At 38.6% G+C, this 19,280-nt stretch overlaps 1 protein-coding gene across 2 annotated transcripts in view; it reads right to left on the reverse strand.

The window, feature by feature from the left end:
• Positions 1 to 477: 477 nt before the first annotated feature.
• The window catches only part of CDH6 (cadherin 6), a 151,498-nt gene continuing 132,695 nt past the window's right edge, over positions 478 to 19,280 (reverse strand). For both annotated transcript variants that reach the window (XM_003936203.4, XM_074386910.1), the window contains exons 8-12: positions 14,029 to 14,165; positions 11,347 to 11,468; positions 10,202 to 10,319; positions 9,795 to 10,046; positions 478 to 4,824 (exon numbers count right to left, since the gene is read on the reverse strand). In XM_003936203.4, coding sequence (XP_003936252.3) covers positions 4,334 to 4,824; positions 9,795 to 10,046; positions 10,202 to 10,319; positions 11,347 to 11,468; positions 14,029 to 14,165 — 1,120 coding nt within the window. In that variant the 3' untranslated portion in view covers positions 478 to 4,333. The remainder of the gene's footprint in view (positions 4,825 to 9,794; positions 10,047 to 10,201; positions 10,320 to 11,346; positions 11,469 to 14,028; positions 14,166 to 19,280) is intronic.

Genomic DNA, 19,280 nt, shown 5'->3' on the forward strand with positions numbered 1-19,280 from the left:
TTAAAGATTGTCTCAGCAATGCTTAAATTAAATTGATGATGCAGAGACCATAAACTTCTGGCTTTAAAAATGAGCTATTTCTTTATTAACTTTTAACAAGTGTATGAGTCAATGTATTTTCTAAGAGGGTATTGCTCTCCACATTAAATATGGTTGGGGTCTGATATTTTTAGTAGAGAATTATCCCTTTAGAAAATTATTCCATAAAGATGCCATAGGGAGATTAAAAATGCTGTGACCATAAGAGCTACTGACCATTTAAGGAGACCACAGTATAATTCTATATTCTCTGGAAAAGGATGCTGCTTGTTTGAGCTTAGGAAACAGCTCATTTTCCTGAAGATTCACATGCCAAATGTTAGTTTTTCTGCACTTATAATCTGATAAGGAAGGTTGTAGTGTTAATTTAAACACAGACTGCTTGGATTTTGAGTCCCCTTCTATAATGTCACAATTCAAAAAAGATTTCATCTTGATAAAACATAAGAATTAAGATTACACTAAAATGATCCTTGTTAGAGAATACATTTCAAAATAGTGAAGAATCATGACTTTTTAGAGTCTTCTTCCAGAGTAATTACACTGCTTCAAAACTAGTGATTAGAATAAAATAATTTATTTGGTGGTCTGCTCCTGGTGAAAATGAATTTGGCTGATAAGAATGAGTATCTGGTTTAAATATTTAGTTTGCACCCAGAAATCAACTTTGATCTTTCTTTTCAACTACATGATTTTAATGGTGCTTGAGTATACAGAATTGTCCAATTCATAGTTTACACACCATTATCCCTGATGGAATATCTATTTCCAGGCAAAGCATTTGATGTGAGATATTGCTCAGCTGAACAGGACATTGAAAATTTATGTATGTAAAAGTGAAAGTAATGGAAACATTCTAAAGTTAACTTGGATTCATAAAATTTGGATGCTTCTAAGATACAGATTCCATTTTTAAGAACTTTTTGCCCAACTTTTTGGGAACTGAAAATAAAAACTAAACCACACATTTTTAAAAAAAATACTGAGTTAAAATTAAATGGGCAGGTTTTTTTTCTATCTGAAAAGGGAGTAATTTCGTTGCTGAACATCCCTTTATGTACCCAAACTGTAAAGACGGGAAAGTTCTGGAAGGATCATCTATTTATTTACTGCACCCAGATTTCCTCTCTTGTGGTTCTATGGAATCATCTTTGCTTCTTTCCCATTTGATTTATTTACTTATTTGGGCAAAAGTGTTTTTTAGACCTTTCAGCAGAAAGTGGCCAGGAAGTGAAGGGGCTTCAAACAACGGCTTAATGTTTTTTAAAATTCATCGTATTCTGGGGAACATCTTAGTAGTTTAGAGGAACTCTTCTATTTGAATAGAGGGCAAAAACATATCATCAGAAAGATCTCAATGTCCTTGAAACAACCCACAAAGGCAATCTGGTTATGTTTCATAAATTTTAGTTTCTCAGTGATCGAAATGAATATTAAAATTTTACTTCTTCCCACTCTCCTTCCATCTTTCCTATCACCAACATCTAAAATTAGGACACAGACAATAAAAGAACTGAGCTGAAAATTATTTTTTTCTCCCGTAATCTTTCATGTTGCCTGGGACCTAGCAATTCAAAACCAAACCAAACCAAACCCGTACATGCAATGACGTTTGACCTGATAGTTGGGGAGATAAGGAAGTGACAGGAAGCTGGAGAGTGATGGAACTAGGGCTCCTATTGGTTCCACGATGTCAAAGAGTCTGAATTATAGGAACATGCCACTCCAACTTGATACTTACAGTACCCTGGTACTAAATATTCAGCCCCAGTCTCAGATTATCCAGTTTCCTATAAAGTTACTTCATCCTGAGCTTTTGTGATAAGAGATTAGTGTTATTTCCATAAGTAGTCACGTTAACCTGTCCTTGGTATGCTGTATCACCTTTGGGCAGGAATAAAGGCCCTTGCCAATTACATCTCAGACATTCCACCATAGAACTTACTTTCACTTATTAGGAGAATGCAGATCTTTCCCTTAAACACTGAAAATTGCTAGTGTCAATCCTCAACTTCAGATGATAGCTTTCTTTTTACAAGACTATCTTTCTTGATTCAATTTGTTACATGACATAAAACATAAGAATAGAGACCTCTTTAATTTGACAGTAAATTGTGTGATTAAGGTGCTGTTCTATTGCTATGAATAACTAGTTCTTATTAATTAACCTTACTAAGCTTTTTTCAACACTTACCTGTGACTATGATACATATCAATTCATTGAAGACTTCATATAGCCTTTTGTTTGCATTCCTCTATGCGTGTGTGTGTGTGTGTGTGTGTGTGTGTGTGTGTTTGAAGAACTAGAGAAAAGAAAACCCTGAAAGCAAGAAATACTTCAAGCATAAAATACTTGTTAATATATAGGGCAGTCTATTATAAAATTGGAAACCATTCAGAAGACACAGGAATAATATGATTGTAAAAAATTTTCACTTGAATCAGGTAACCCAAAATACTACACTTCTCTTCTATTAAAGTTTCCATCTTGACTTCTTGGGTAATACACCTATTTAAAACATAACTAAACAACAGCATGTTTCCAAACAGAAAATATGTACTGATATGACAATATCCCCAAATGGAAATGACACTAAAATTATTCATAGAAAATTAATATTAATTGAAAATAAATCCTTAAGACTAATAAGTGAACTCAGCATATTCTTAAGTCTATATATATACAGAACCTGTCTTTTAGGTTTTCAAAAAGGATGTTTGTTTTCATTACAGTACGTTGGAACTTTCTGATGACTACATAAGGTAAGATTCTAATGACAAAAGTCATTCGAACAGCCATGTGAAAGAAATGATTTGAATCTGCCAGAAGGATTAGTTCAGTTCAGTTGAGTCCTCTGGATAATAACTGGCTATGAGGCTAATTGCACAATTAGAGAAATAAGAGATGGGATGGATTTTGCATTACTTTCTGTCATAGTTTGAGACCATTACTTTATCATTAGCTCAAAATCAAGGATGGCAGGGTGATCATGAAAGCAAAGTTAAAAACCATGAAAAAAAAAAATGAATGCTTTTGAAAATCAACTATCATTTTAATTACACTTTTGTTTAAAGGAATCCAATTTTCCCTTTGTAAGGGTCTTCCAAACATGGAATATGTAGATTTTCATCATAATCTCAACGTTATTTATCCAAATGTATCACGTTATATAAATAGGTAGACATTTCCAGATGTCAAGGGCAGGGTATTAGGTTCAAGTGTAGCTCTAACCTCTCCAGTGAACTCCTAGAGTGAGATTTAAGTTTTATTTAATCTAACTTTACTAATTCAACTTAGTTGTGTAAGAAGGATATGAAGAATATGAATTATTGTACTTCACACTGCTACTTTCATATATGGTATAGTAGAATAATACTGACAACTATAGACAAGGAGTTAAGATTTATCTCAGGAAAATTTTTTCAAGAATTTTAAAACAATTTTGACATTTGCCTACTGATAGTTGAAAGAATTTCAAGGGACCCGTGATAACATGTGGTGGCCAAAACTTTCAACGTATGCTAAAATATATTTCCTTTGTTAACGTGATTAGCTATTTCCCCTCCCCCTTTATACGGTACAAAGGCAAACTTTCGCGTGTCTAGTGTAGGATATAACCAATTATGAGTTAGTGGAAGGAATGATGTCATACTAAGTTTGTGGTTGCTTTTGGATGTTACTGTTTAATTTGCTTCTATTCCTTAAGGGTAATGAGAATTTTAACATATGGGTGGATTTGAGGTTTTGGATAGTAGTTGATGCCAGAGAAAGTTCTTGAAGAACAAATAGGATGGGCAAGTGTTATTTTAAATTCTTTGCGACAGAAATAAACCCCCCCATGTAGTTTATCTCCTTGTGAGCCGATATGCCCTCATTTCTTTCACTATGATATTTTTATCTTTAAAGCACAGTCGCTTATCCCATTAGCCTGTGAAATGTGTAGTTGGGGCAGGAGGCAGGCCTGACACGGCGTGTAGGGAATCACCAGGCCCGCGGAAGTGAGCACGTTGCCCTGAGAACAAACGGAAACGTTGTTCCCTGTCCTCCCCCCGGGCCCGTGCCTGTTGGGATGACTTGGTTAACTGGATGCACTAAAAAATAAAAATTTGCCCCTTGGAAGCTCATAAAAGTGTACTAGAAAAAAGTCTCTACCATTGGATCCACACAGACGGCAGCCACTGGCTTTGAAAACGGGTGGAACAGAGAACCCTTCACGGAGTCGTGGATAAATAGGAAGAAATGGCCAACTTCACGTATTTCAGCGCCGTGTTGGAAAAGGAAAAAGGCAACAGATTAGGCGTCTTTGTCACTGTCCACTCCTCCGTACATATCTGCGAGCTTTTTGAACCGAGGGCCCCAGTCGCTAAGGTAATCATAGTCCTGGTCTGCGTCCGTGGTCACCGACTCCAGCGAGCTCAGGGAGCCCGCCACGGAGCCCGCGCCCTCGTACGCGTAGGTGGCCAGCGAGTCGTACGGCGGGGCGGTGGGGTCCGAGTCGTTTTCCTTTAACCTTTGGTTAATGAAATCTCTGACATCGGTGTTGTCTCGAGCTGTTGGAGTCCGCCGGGGTAGAAAAAGGGCTTCGGGCACGATGTCCCTTCGTGATTTGTTGTCCTCTATGGCTTCAGGGTTCCTCAGGGTGCCGATATCAAAAGCCTGGGTGTCCTCCTCGCCGCCGCCCTCGTCGTTGTAACTGACGATGTTGTCTCTGATGTCCTCTTTGGAAATGATCAAAGGCTCCTTTTTTCGCTGCCGCCTCAGCGCTGCGAACAGCACCACTGTCACTGGAAGCGGAAGACAAAACAGAAAGGGAAGGAGAAGTTAATTTGCTGCCCAGTTAATGTCGGGAAGAAACACCGTGCTCAAACGTGAAGTTTTTGAAAGTTCTCTAGAAAGCGCAGACTCCACTTTTACGTCTTTAAGGATGCGCTTGCCTCCATTCATGATCAAACCGGGACCCACAAAATGGACTAAATATTTGAAAGAAGGTTACAATTTAAGTAGAGGATAAAAACACCGTCATGTTTTGTCAGGAGTTCCTTTTTGCTTTGAAATGGCAAACTAGTTTCAAGGTGAGAAAAAAATAAGATAATAAAAAAAGAAGCTCAGCCTCAGTGAAATGTACTGCAGTCAGGGTGCAAATTATGCTGAGCACCTGGAATGCTCTGAAACTGGTTATAACAACAAGATTGGCACCTTTAGGGATGTGTCGAAGGGACTGCATAACTCCGCATCTAAAATAACTTTTGCGCTATGCCTTTTCTGTTGTCGTTCTTTGTTTTTTCCTGAGAAAAGTGTAAAATTAGTTTAAAACCCAAGGTAGACATGAATATTTGCATACCTTTCCTACATATAGAGTGATATTATTCCAGAGAATATTTGGAGACAGGGATATAATTCAGAAAGCCGTTTTGGATTTCAAGATTGGCTTACTTGAAGTGGGCAGGTAAGAATCCACATACCACATTATTTCTGTTTGAGCTAAAGGAAATAATGTGAGATTAAAAAAAATATTTTTCCAAGGTTCATGTTCTGTAAGTTTGTTACTAAGAATGTTCATTCTTATGATTTTTCCCTTCTAACTCAAAGTAGAGGCAAAGCAAGAATTGTGTTTCAATAGCTCCTGATCTTTCTCCGCAGCTGGCTGGGTGGAGCGCAGCTGGCTACCTGCAGAGAGACACATTTATCTACAAATGGACATATAGGTGAAAAAAATACAAGCATAGTAAAAGCTTAGAGAGAAAACAACCATCTAGGCCACAAAGTGCATTGTTCAACTGGGTTTGTGCAGAGGAGTTTATTACAGGAACTTGCAGCAATGTCTCTTTACTATGTCATCCATGACAAGGCCCAATCTTTATGAGCCCTGAAAACTGAATTACTGCAATAAGAATTATGGAATAATGCCTCTTTAGTGAGTATACATAACTACCTATATAATAATAGATGCAGGCACACCCATATATCTATATATTAAAATTTCATTAGTATTAATAATAATTGGTTACCTATTGAGAGCTTTCTATGTGCTAAGCACTGTGCTAAGTGCGTAACATACTGAATCTCATTTAATTATCACAATAGTCCTAGAAAGTAGATACCCTCATTAAAACCCCATTTTACAGAATAGGAAATTGAAGTTTAAAGATGTTACATGTACATGCAATTCAAATCCAGGTTGGTCACACTAAAAAGCCTGCACTCATAATTGCCAGGCTCTGAAGCATGTTTGGAGTATAGTCTGTTTCCAAAGGAAATACAACTTTGCCACTTTCAAGTATGTGGTTTTGTAATTGTACACACTCTCTTTTGTTGCCAGAAAGTATCCTGATGCCTAATGTGTCACATCCATTCAGGGTATTTATTCATTCATTCATTTGATAAATATTTATGTAGTGCCTACCCTGTACCAGATATGGTTCTAGGCACTGAGTGAGGGGGTGGGTGGGGTGGGAGCAGTTGGATGGTGACAAAATAAACAATGTGTGTCATAAATAAGGATATTGTTAGAAGGTGGTAAGTGCAATATGAACAAGAAAGAGCAGAACAGAACATGGTGGAGAAAAAGTGCTACTGTATATGTTTGAGGAGCCCATATGATCATACAGCAGTTTTTTTGTTTGTTTCGTTTTTTGTTTTTAAGATGGCATCTCGCTTTGTCGCCCAGGCTGGAGTGCAGTGGTATGATCTCAGATCACTGCAACCTCCGCCTCCCAGGTTCAAGCAATTCTCCTGCCTCTGCCTCCCAAGTAGCTGGGATTATAGGCACTCACCACCACACCTGGCTAATTTTTGTATTTTTAGTAGAGACAGGGTTTCATTATGTTGGACCAGGCTAGTCTCGATGTCATGACCTCAAGTGATCCACCTGCCTCAGCCTCCCAAAGTGCTGGGATTACAGGTGTGAGCCACCACGCCCAGCCAGCACAGTTTTGTATATGTTATTGAAGGGAAGTTGCATAATTTGAACAGAGAAATGAAGAGAACTGCAGGGCTTTGGGCAGAAGGATGCTCATGATCTGCCTTTCATACTGGTTGCCAGTGTGAAGAATGACATGGATTTGCAAAACAGAGGGTTGTAAGTAAGGACAGCCATTGGGATTAGAGAATAGAATAAAGCCAACTGTCTCTCCAAGAATTAAGTGCTTATGTACATGGGCTCATTCAGTCATGTGAGGCAAGAGGCAGGCTTTTATCATCACCTCCTAATTCTTCCCCTGGCTTAAGGTATCTATACCTTTTATTTTAGTCCTAGGCACATCTGGAAGTACAATTGTCTAGAAGGGAGGGGGCACATTCAAGAAATCAGAGGCATTTATTCAGCCTAATTCTTCTACAGCGAAAATGGCCTATATCTTTTCTTATTAGCCCAGTGCACATCTGAAGAGAATTTCTTGGGAGTATCACTGTCTAGAAGGAGAGCTCTCAAAGCGAACTTTTAAAAATGTTAAAATGTGATTGGTAAGCACATGGGGCATTCTTAGAAAGTGATACCCTGATGAGGTGCCCTCAGCAGGAACTGAGCCTCCCTCTTTCTCTCAACCTTTTACAACCAGAGGGTAGCAGTAAATTTTTTTGGGGGGGGATAGAGGGACAATTGGGCAAATTTGTATTCAGACTTTCATCATAACACTAGAGGGTCAAGAGATCCGGATTAAATTAAATGATTTGACTGTTCTAAGCCAATTTTCTTATTTGTAAAAGAAAAGCAATAGTGCAGTACCCAGTCTTACTGTGAGGAATCAGTTAATAAATGTGAAAGTTTTGCAAACTCTAAGGCACCATAAGACATGAGATGTAGTGATTGTCTAGTTGTTTTCACTGTTGCGTTATTTTTGTAAAATATCCATTACCATATGATCTACTTTCTTGACTCCAGATTTCTTCCTATATCAATGTGACTGTCTTTCATTTTCCTCCACTTTCTTCAATTGCTACATTTTAAGTTTGGGCCGTCTTTCAGCCTGGAAATTGCCCTGCATTTCCTAAGTTTGAAAAGAGAGCAGAGTGCAGTCTTCAGGCACCAAGCCTGGGGAAGAAAACTTGGGTTGGAAACTTTAGTTCTACCATGTGTACTTTAATTCTACCACATGATGTGGCTACATTACTTCATATCTTGGAGCCGCAGTTTTCATATTTAAGGTACAGTTAAATATGCACCAAATGGTGCTGAGGATTAGGTGAGAAAAACCATTGTAAAGTATCTCGCACAGCATCTGACCTATGGTGTGTACCTAGTAAAGGCTAAATCCCATTGTTCTCCTTCGTTTTTATTAGGTATAGAATTCTGAAGCGATTAAACAAGATGTAGGAGTTACCGAGGCCAATTAGAAGTCAGGAGGAGACAGTTAATTCATTGGAGGAAGAAAATGAGCGGGGGAAGATTCAGTGAGTTGACTAGAAGGAAGAAAAGGGGGAAGAGAAAATGGGTAGATGATGAGAGAAAGGAAGAATCACCTCTGTCAGATGTGAGTTATCTCTCCTTCCATAGACGACTAAAAGAGACCATGGGTTCAGCCCTACCAATCCAAGGTTTCTAAAAAATAACCCTTTTCATCAAAAAGAAATTTCGTATCTTTCTCTTCCAAAACAATGTTCACAGACTCACACCATTGGAAACACTCATTTGTCTTTGCACACTGTCAGCTTTTATTTACGCTCATATCTTAAAATACTTTCCCCAAATCTTAATTGACAAAGAGAATCACAGTTCTGTAGCTGAGTCTCAAGGCTTCCGTTAGAGTCAGCCGGGCCGGTGTGGAAAGTGAAGGAGCTCTCGAGCAGGAATCCCTAGGCATTCTGTTCTTGGCGAAATGCAGCTTCTCTTTTACTCTTCTCAAAGTCACTCTGTCTTCATTGTTTAAAGAAGAGTTTTTCCCCCTGTATAATTCAGGTTGACTCTTAACTTCTTATTTTTCTTTTCATTCTATAGGCAAGCTTTACAAATCCTGCTTTTATTTTTGGAAAGGCTGCATTAACAAATATTTGATTACTTAGTTCGCAAAACAGTCAAGGGCCTGTTGAGAAATCTGAGCTCAACTTGTAGGCTTAATTAGTTGGTTAAGGGTAAAAATTTCATTTGAATCCTTGTTAGACCCTGATTTTCATTTTTATTACATTCATTTCTTTTGGAGCCCCATACTTATCTCCTCAATCACAGAGGCTGTTTATGTTTATGTGAGAAATAGACCTTATGTATGTGGCAATCAGAGAAATGCTAAGAAGGTAATCATATAAATGGTAGATCAATATTGGTTTGCTGGGTTAAAAATTTTTCATAGCTTTTATTTTTCCAGGATGAGAGAAAAGTCATCACGTTCCTCTTCCCACTTTCCCATAGAACTTTAACCTTTACCTTTATAGAAAGGGCCCTCATCATACACTCCATGCCAGACACTTAACAACGTTTTCCAAGTAAAAAAAATTACATGACAAATGAAATGAAAAGAGCACATTGATGTTGCCCTGAAATCCCCCAAGATTCATTCCCAGTCTGATAGACAAGAGATTCTTTCCGTGGAATGATTCCTGGGCAAGCAAAGACACGAGCAACTTTCACGTCTGTTCATTCTCCAAAGCCATTGTCAAGCAAAAAATGTGTTCACATCGTACAGCACAGATTCTCAGCATGTAACTCTACTCACCTAGATCAGGCTGTATGCCTTAATGGGGGAGGCAGATAAATCTAGAGTGTCACAGTAACAGTGTGAGCCCCTCACCATGGGGAGATAGGAGGCAGGGAGAACCAGTTTACCTAGTAGGATCACGATGCACAGAAGGATGGCAACCAGAGCCCCCGTGCTCAGTCCCGTGGGGTGGATGAGCGCCTCCGCATGGCAGGACTGCATGTTCCCATGGTGGTCACATGCACAGACCCGGACAGTCACTGTCCCAGTGCTGCTTTGAACTGGGTAGTCGTTGTCTGAAATGACTACAGGCAAGAGATAGGTGCTCATCTCGTGTCTATTATAGCCATTTTTCCGAGTTAAGATTCCCGCCGTGTTGTCTGGAATGGAAAGCAAAGTGGTGAATGTATGTGGATACAGTGTCATGTATTGAATCAACTGTGATGGGAAAAGATAGAGATACAGATATACATATGCATACAGATACAGGTATGGATATAGATGGAGCTAGAGAAGGTAACTTGAACTCATTTACCTTTGTTGTCTTGAATGGTAAAGTTTGAGCCACTGGCTGCTTCAGGGGCCAAAGAAAATGAAAAGTGGTGTCCACTATAAGGGTCATCCTTGTCAACAGCACGTAGGGTCTGAATCAACTAAGAGAAAAACCAGAATGCCGCCGTAAAGTTTTGATAACTCAAAAGTGCTTCTTACAATTTTGTAATAAATTGCTTGACAAAATGATTTGAAATTTTAATTACCGAAATGATAGCCTCTAAGTCATGTGCAGTGAATATGTTTTATTATGGGCTAGAAAACCAAAAGGCAAGGGACGACTCTGTGGTGGGGATGGATGTCCAGGGTGTTCAGCAGCAACTCTGGCCTCTACCCACCAGATACCACTAGCACCGTCTAGTGTGACAATCAAACTCTCTCAAGATACTGAAAATATCCCCAGGGAGGAAATCACCATGATTGAGAAACATCTGGCCTTGAGTGATGCCAAGCTATAAAATTTCCCAACAGTCTTTTAACAACACTGAAACTTCACAGAGTCGAAGTGCTCTTTGGACAGTCTGTTTAGAAAGGCACTCTTAGCATTACATAAGCTATCAACTTGCAAAAAACAAAAAAGGAAATGAGTGTATAGAACTTGGCAACCGGCTTCCTACTTGCACGTGTACTTTAACAGTGTACTTGGATTTTAATAAACTGAAACATGATTTTTATGTCACTGGCAGCAAAGACCTATTTCATGTGGGGACAAATGTGTAAAACGGTAAAACATTCATGAATTTGTATTACTTATACAGATGGTCAAAGTAAATAAGTGCAATTATGAATTATAGGCCATTATAAAGTATTTCTAGTTATTACTTCAAGTACATATGGTAATTAAATGATCTGTTCACCAATACAGATTTTTCCAATAAAGCTGTGACTAATCTATTTTAATGAAAACTTGAGATTGGTTTGGAATCAGCATCAGTCTTTGATGAACTTCCAGTTCTTCAAAACTGTTAGTTCTCATATGTAAGTCCTGGTTCTTATTTATAGCATTAATTTCCGTAGCATTCACTTCATAGATAATTCACAACTCTCCTTCAGCCCTGTGAATCATCTGAATGATTAGAAGATCTAAATTAATCTTTCAACTTGAATGTACTTTTTAATGAAACTCACCTGATCTGCCTTTGCTTTTTCACAGACAAAAGTTTCATAGAATTCTGCAAATTCTGGGGCGTTGTCATTGACATCTAGAACTTTAATATATAGAGGTACTCGGCTACTTTGCTTTGGATTATCTGTCACATACCAAAAAGAAAGAAAAAGGCATTTACATATTGATTGTCGACATCCACTCAGCTCCTTCATTCTCATTCATGCACGGATTCCCCAAGCTGCTGTACTACCAGGCATCATCAAGTACCAGCGTGGTCACAAAAAGCAGAATTAGATTGTTTGGTACATCTGAAGTTGGATACACATGTTGAAGTTAACCGGGGGACAAAGCTACTTGTGTTGACATAGTTCAACTGCATAATAAACCTTAAGGTAACACAAAACCAAGAAAGGCATTTTAGAGGTAGATTTTCAAGGAAGCAGGCAGATGGGGAGCAGAGGGACAGAGGGAAAATGAATGAAACAGCAGAAGACCAAAGAATAGTGATCGATCTTAGTGTTTTAGTTCGAGTGCTGAGTGAGAGGGAGATGTCATGCTAAACCCTTTGCTATATGATGTTATTTAATTCTCACAAACTTCTGAGGTAGACAGAGTTACTGCCCCCATTTTGTAGATGAGGAAACTGAGGCATGGAGAAGTTAAGTAATTTATGTGTGTTTCCAGAGACAGTAAAGAGTGAAGTTGGGTCTGTCTGACTCCAAGCCCAGCTGAAAGCCCAGGCTGTTCATCTGGATTTAATGATAGAGCGGAATCAATGTTTACAGACCTGGACAAATGAAGGATTTTGGTTTCTTTCTGTGATAATCTTCTAGCACAGTATGGAAGACAGATTCCTGGTGTAAGAATTAAGAGTTAGAATCTATCAACTCAGGTCTCTTAATTTACTTCACTAGTATGTCTATTTGTTTTTTCACTTGGTAAGTACTTAGTGAGCATCTAATACCTAATATATAGCAGCCTCTATTGAGATGCTAGGGCACGTAGGAAACATAACAAAGATCCTGTTTCCTGGAGCTCTATTCTAATGGGGATAGACAAACCATAAACACATCAGCATATAATGTGTCAGATGGTAAATGCTATAGAGAAATTAAGCATGGAAAAATGATTGAGATAAATAGAGGTGCTACTTAGAATGATGACAGAGGACTGCTTCTCTGATGAGACATTATTTGCCCAGAGACGTGAATGAAGAGAAGGTTTAAGCCATGTGAATATTTCTGGCTTTTCTGGTAGAGGAATCAGTATATGCAAAGGCCCTGAGGTGAGCAGGAGCTGGTTTTATGAAAGCCTTTGGTTTCTGTTATATCAAATGTTGTTAAGAAGATTAGACAGTAAGATTCTTTAAGATCACTTGTGTCTAAAATTTTACTCACACTGTTCTTCAAAAGTTAGAGCAGCTGAATATTAACTTTTAAGAGATCTGAGTCACTAATACTTTAAATGTGTCATAGAAACATTAAATCTTAAAAACAAATTTTTAGTCACAAAGCTTAAAATACTTCTGAAAAACTACTTTGGTAAAAAATCAAATTTCATGGTCTTAATGGTCCTTTTCAGTGGAAAGTAATTTTATAATTTAAAATCTTTAAAGATGCTCTGTCTTTGGTATCCACACTCATCCCTTAGCATAAATTAACATAAACTTCAAGCTAAATCTTGACATAAATTCTAAAGAACAAATTCCTAGCTTATTTCTAACGCACTGTCCTTATCACTATCTAAAAATAACGCTTCATTTTGCCCATATTGGTTACTATTCTAACAAATATCCTTTAGCCACTTCAAATCTCATGAGCTATCCTGACAGAAAATACAACTGCAGTAAACTGTTCAACATGGAATATTTCACACTAGATACCCAAAGTGAGCTAAAAATGTTTAGAACTTTTAAAATTAAACACAAAAGCTAAAAAGTGAGCTATAATTTAGAAGCCTATTTTTAAACATTTTTTAAATGTTTAAACTTTTAAACTTCTATTTTAAAGATCATTTTCCACTTATGTTCTTGAGTCTGCACATTGTATTTACAATGTACATTAGTTTTCATTGTGTGTAATCACTTTATTTGAAGCATTCTTTTGGCACTATTGTTCTTTGCCTTCAGTTTCATGGGGCTACCATAAAATTCATCCTAATCATTTTATTGATTACTTTGTAGTTTATATTACTCACTTTAGTATACCATGGAAAAGTGATAATTTATCTCTTAATTCTATAAAGACTTTGAAATAGAAATTCTACAGTGAGCTAGAGAATTGATATCTAAAAACTTTCTAAACAATGCCCACATTTTGCAATATACCTGACCCCTCTCCTCTTTTGCTCCCCACGCAATGTCTAATTGAGAGTCTGTTTTTCTGCAGCTGTTTATGTAATGTTCTAATTTATAAGCTTTTTGGAATTAAATCCATCAAGTACCAATTCAGTCTCATTTGTGAGATACATTCCCATTATATTGTTTCCAGGTTGCAGAACTTCCATGGTTGCCTCTCCATTTATGAATGAGCCAATGTATGTCTAGAAGAGGCATTGCTGGAAATCACTCCAGGGCTCTTTCCCTCAATATATATGTTAAGTAAGATTGTCAGTACATGGTGATAAGCTATGCTCCCCAGGCCTTGCTGGGACACTCACTCATTCTATCAATGGGGACAGCAGTGGTATTAGGTAGGACTTACTGATCTCTGTTGCTATCACTGTAATGTTGTGCCATAGCAGTGTTTCTCGGTCAAGAAGTTTCGATGTAAAAATGGAACCATTTCCAGAATCAATGTTGAATATTCTGTCCATATCTGTGTGTCGATCAACAGAGTACCTGAAAATGCAGAGTGGAATTAAGAAAGGCTTTTCCTTCTATTTCCTATTCCCACATCATAGAACACCGTAAAACATCTGGGACACATCATGTCCCAGAATATCTGTGGCATGGATTGTTTTTCTATCTCTAGTGCATATTTGAATATCTACAACTTGACATTAAGTAAAATATTTTGAGAAATTAGCTCTTTACAATGGAGGTCTTAATAGTAAACTCACTACATTAGACAAGTTGCATGATTTTGAGCGTCACCATTAAATTTCTTTTCTACTATGTATAAATTTGAATCAAGTTTATATAGTAATTGTTTCATTTTTAACTCAAGTTTTTACAACCTGAGGACTTCAATATACGTGTGTGTGTGTGTGTGTGTTTGTATGCATATGTGGAGTGTTGATTATTTTCTACTCTCCATTTAATTTAAAAAACCTTCTGTTGAAATAAATAAAAGATGGCTAGTGTGGCCAAGGTTAGTAAGGCAGAAGAGGGAGATAGGAGACGAGATTGGGGAGACAGCCAGAATCTAGACTGCAGAAGAAGGCTGTGGTGAGGAATTGGGATTTATTCTTTTTTTTTTTTTTTGAGATGGAGTTTCGCTCTTGTTGCCCAGGCTGGAGTGCAATGGCGTGATCTTGGCTCACCACAACCTCCGCCTCCTGAGTTCAAGCAATTCTCCTACCTCAGCCTCCCGAATAGCTAGGACTACAGGCACATGCCACCACGCCCAGCTAATTTTTGTATTTTTAGTAGAGATGGAGTTTCACCTTGTTGACCAGGATGGTCTCGATCTCTTGACCTCATGATCCACCCGCCTCGGCCTCCCAAAGTGCTGGGATTATGGGCTTGAGCCACCATGCCCAGCCGGAATTGGGATTTATTCTAAATGCAATGAGAATCTAACAAAGGGTTTTCGTTTGTTTGTTTGTTTTGAGATGGGGGTCTCACTCTCTCACTCTGTCACTCAGTCTGGAGTGCAGTGGCATGATCTTGGCTCACTGCTTGACCTCCCAGGCTCAAGCGATTCTCCCACCTTAGCCTCCCGAGTAGCAGGGACCACAGGTGCGTGCCACCATGCCCTGCTAATTTTTGTATTTTTTTTGGTAGAGACAGGGTTTCACCATTTTGCCCAGGCTGGTCTTGAACTCCTGAGCTCAAGTGATCCCCCTACCTTGGTCTCCCAAGGTCTTGGGATAACAGGCCTGAGCCACCACACCTGGCTACAGAGGGTTTTAAGCAGGGGAGTGCCACAATCTAAATCATGGTTAACAAAAATCACTGTTTAATTGAGGAGAATGGTTGTGCGGTGCTGCCACAAACAGAAAGAAGAGGAGTGAACAGTAAGATTCCGGGAAGATAGGTAGGCTCCATTTTTGATAACTAGGCTGAGGTGCTTGAGTGAAGTCCGGGAAGAGATATCTAGTATGAAGCTCAAGATTAACAGTTGGACTGATCCCAGATTTCCATTCAGCTATCTAAGAAAAGAATGTCCAGTGGAGGAAGAAAAACACTAAAGACAGAATCACTTACATCACTGAAATCAATGGGAGACCAGAGACACACAGTGGTGCCTGGAACCGACTAGGAACTTGATAAATATTTAAAAAGGAGAGTTTGAATAAATTCAAGGGAACCCAAGAGCAGCATTTTGGAAACCAAGCATTCCAACCCTAACACTGGCGGAAGACAAGTGGATTTTGAGAAATGCTGTCTTACTTATAAATGTATTACTAGTTTTTAGAATAGCTATGTGACATGGGTTGGCTCTGTGTCCTCACCCAAATCTAATCTTGAATTGTAATCCCCGTATGTCATAGGAGGGGCCTCATGGGAGGTGACTGTATCATGGGGGCAGACTTCTCCCCTGCTGATCTTGTGATAGTGAGTGAATTCTCATGAGATCTGATGGTTTAAAAGTGTAGTGCTTCCCCTTTACCTTTTGCCATGATTAAAAATTTTTCTGTGGCCTCCTAGCCATGCTTCCTGTATGGCCTGTAAACTGTGAGCTGATTAAATCTCTTTTCTTCATAAATTACCCAGTCTCAGATAGGTCTTTATAGCAATGTGAGAATGAACTAATACAAAAAATTGGTACCAGGAAAGTGGGGCATTGCTATGAAGATACCTACAAATGTGGAAGCGACATTGCAACTGGGTAATGGGCAGAAGTTGGAAGAGTTTGGTAGGGCTCAGAAGAAGAAAGAAAGATGTGAGAAAGTTTGGAACTTCCTAGAGACTTGTTGAAAGGTTTTGACCAAAATGCTGACAATAATATGGACAATGAAGTCCAGGCTGAGGAGGTCTCAGATGGAGATGAGGAACTTGTTGGGAACTGGATTAAAAGTCACCCTTGCTTTGCTTTAGCAAAGAGACTGGCAGTGTTTTGCCCCTGCCCTAGAGATCTGTGAAACTTTGAACTTGAGAGAGATGATTTACGGTATTTGGCAGAAGAAATTTGTAAGCAGCAAAGGATTCAAGAAGTGATCTGGCTGTTGCTAAAACTGTATGCTCATATGTGTGAACAAAGAGATAATCTGAAGCTGGAACTTATATTTAAAATGGAAGCAGAGCATAAATGTATGGAAAATTTGCAGCCTAACCATGTGGTAGAAAAGAAAAATCCATTTTTTGGGGAGGAGTTCAAGCCTGCTTCAGAAATTTCCATAAGTAAAGAGGAGCCAAATGTTAATAGCCAGGACAAGGGGGAAAATGTCTTCAGGGTGTTTTAGGGACCTTGATGGCAGTCCCTTCCCTCACAGGCCCAAAGGTATAGGAGGGAAAATTTGGTTTCATGGGCAATGCCTAGGGCCCAGCTGCTCTGTGCAGCCTTGGGACATGGCATCCTGTGTTCCAGCTGCTCCAGCCCCAGCTGTGGCTAAAAGGGACCAAAGTATAGCTCAGGATGTGGCTTCAGAAGGTATAAGCCCCAAGCCTTGGTGGCTTCCACATGATGTTGGGCCTGAAGGTGTGCAGAAGGCAAGAAGTTGAGGTTTGAGAATCTCCACCTAGATTTCAGAGGTTGTATGGAAACGCCTGGATGTCTAGGCAGAAGTCTGCTGCATTGGTGGAGACCTCAGGGAGAACATCTCCTGGAGCAGTGTGGAGGGAAAATGAGGAGTTGGAGCCCCCACAAAGAGTCCCCACTGGGGCACTGCCTAGTGGAGCTGTGAGAAGAGGACCACTCTCTTTCAGACCCCAGAATGGTGCATCCACCAACAGTTTGCACCATGAGCCTGGGAAAGCTGCAGGCATTGAATGCCAGCCCATGAAAGCAGCCTCGGGGGTTGTACCTTGCAGAACCACAGGAATGGAGCTGTCCAAGGCCATAGGAGCCCATCCTTTCTATCAGCATGCCCTAAAGGTGAGACATGGAGTCAAAGGAGATTATTTTGGAACCTTAAGATTTAATGACTCTCCACCTGGATTTCAGACTTGCATGGGGCCTGCAGCCCCTTCGCTTTGGCCAATATCTCCCTTTTGGAATGGAAACATTTACCCAATATCTGTACCCTCACTGTGTGGAAGTGACTAACTTGTATTTTATTTTACAGGCTCATAGGCTGAAAGGACCTGCCTTGTCTTGCATGAGACTTTGGACTTCGACTTTTGCGTTAATGCTGGGATGAGTTAAGACTTTGAGGGACTGTTGGGAAGACATGGTTGGTTTTGAAATGTGAAAAGGACATGAGATTTGAGAGGGGCCAAGGGAAGAATGATATGGTTTGGCCCTGTGTCCCCACCCAAATCTGATTTCGAATTGTAATCCCAATATGTTGGAAAAGGGACCTGGTCAGAGATGACTGAATCATGGAGCAGACTTCCCCCTTGCTGTTCTTGTGATAGTGAGTGAGTTATTATGAGAGCTAATGGTTTAAAAGTGTGTGGCATTTTCCCCTTCCTTTTCCTTTCCTCCTTCTCCTATGATTGTAAGTTTCCTGAGGCCTCTTGGTCATGCTTCCTATACAGCCTATGGAAATGGGAGTCAATTAAACCTTTTCATAAATTACCCAGTCTCAGGTAGTTCTTTACAGCAGTATAAAAATGAACTAATACACTATGTTTATGAGCAGGGTGGGAGTGGGATATTACAGAGAAAATGGAAGAAAGTTGATATGTTAAGGCTATTAAAAAATTGCCCATTTCAGCTGGACTTTTAAAACTTTATGAGGTTTAAAAACATTGCCTCAGTAGAAATTCAGTGTAAGTAAATGATCTAACTAGGCAGACATATGTGGAATTATTATGAGTGTGCTAAGAAAAATAAATCCTTGTTACTAATTTGCCACAGTATATCACGTCTAAGATTCTACTTGAATATATTATTTTGGTTTAAAACATGAGTAGAGAATTATAATGAACAATATATTTTAACTTCATAAAATTTATTTTTGTCATCTAGTGAGTGTCTAAATAAAATAGATACTCAATTTTCATAGGACATTTAAACCTGATTTTAAAGAGAATTAATGAAGTTCACAATGGGTGTAATGCCAAGTTGAATCTGAATTTCAGTTTCAATGTATATGAACTTATGTTTTTATTATCAAAAGGGTTAAAACAAACAAAACAGCTACAGTTTTGCCATTTGTGTCATGAATCAAAATTTATTAAGAACTTAGGCAACAGTATTATGCTTACTGGATCACTTCTTATTTTAAATTTGAGAATGATAAATATTTATAGCACATAATTACAAAAAGGAAATCTCAATATTCATAGACTGTAAAAAATTTAATAATTATCTACATACTTTTTTTTCTCATGGAAATGCTAAGCTTAAGATGTGCTGCTTCTATAAGCTGTTACAATTATATACAGCAATAATCTTGTTTTGTTCTTTGTGTCTTTTCCTCCTGCTGTAGTTTTAAATTTTACAAGTAGTCATATTTTCCTATCAAGCCTTGACATAAAGGATAAGAGTGAGAATTTTTAGTTGAAGGCAGCTTTCAATTTGAAAGAGAAAGTAACTATTTAGAGAATACCAAAATTATATTTTTTCCTTTTGTTGGGACACTTAAAAATTAATAGAAAATCTAAAATGTCCACATCATTGAGGGAAAATGCATGTACACAAAGCCTTGATTGTTTGTTGCTTTTTCTTTCCAAGGTAGTTTA

This window comes from Saimiri boliviensis, chromosome 1, assembly GCF_048565385.1.
Source record: "Saimiri boliviensis isolate mSaiBol1 chromosome 1, mSaiBol1.pri, whole genome shotgun sequence".
Taxonomy (NCBI): Eukaryota; Metazoa; Chordata; class Mammalia; order Primates; family Cebidae; genus Saimiri; species Saimiri boliviensis.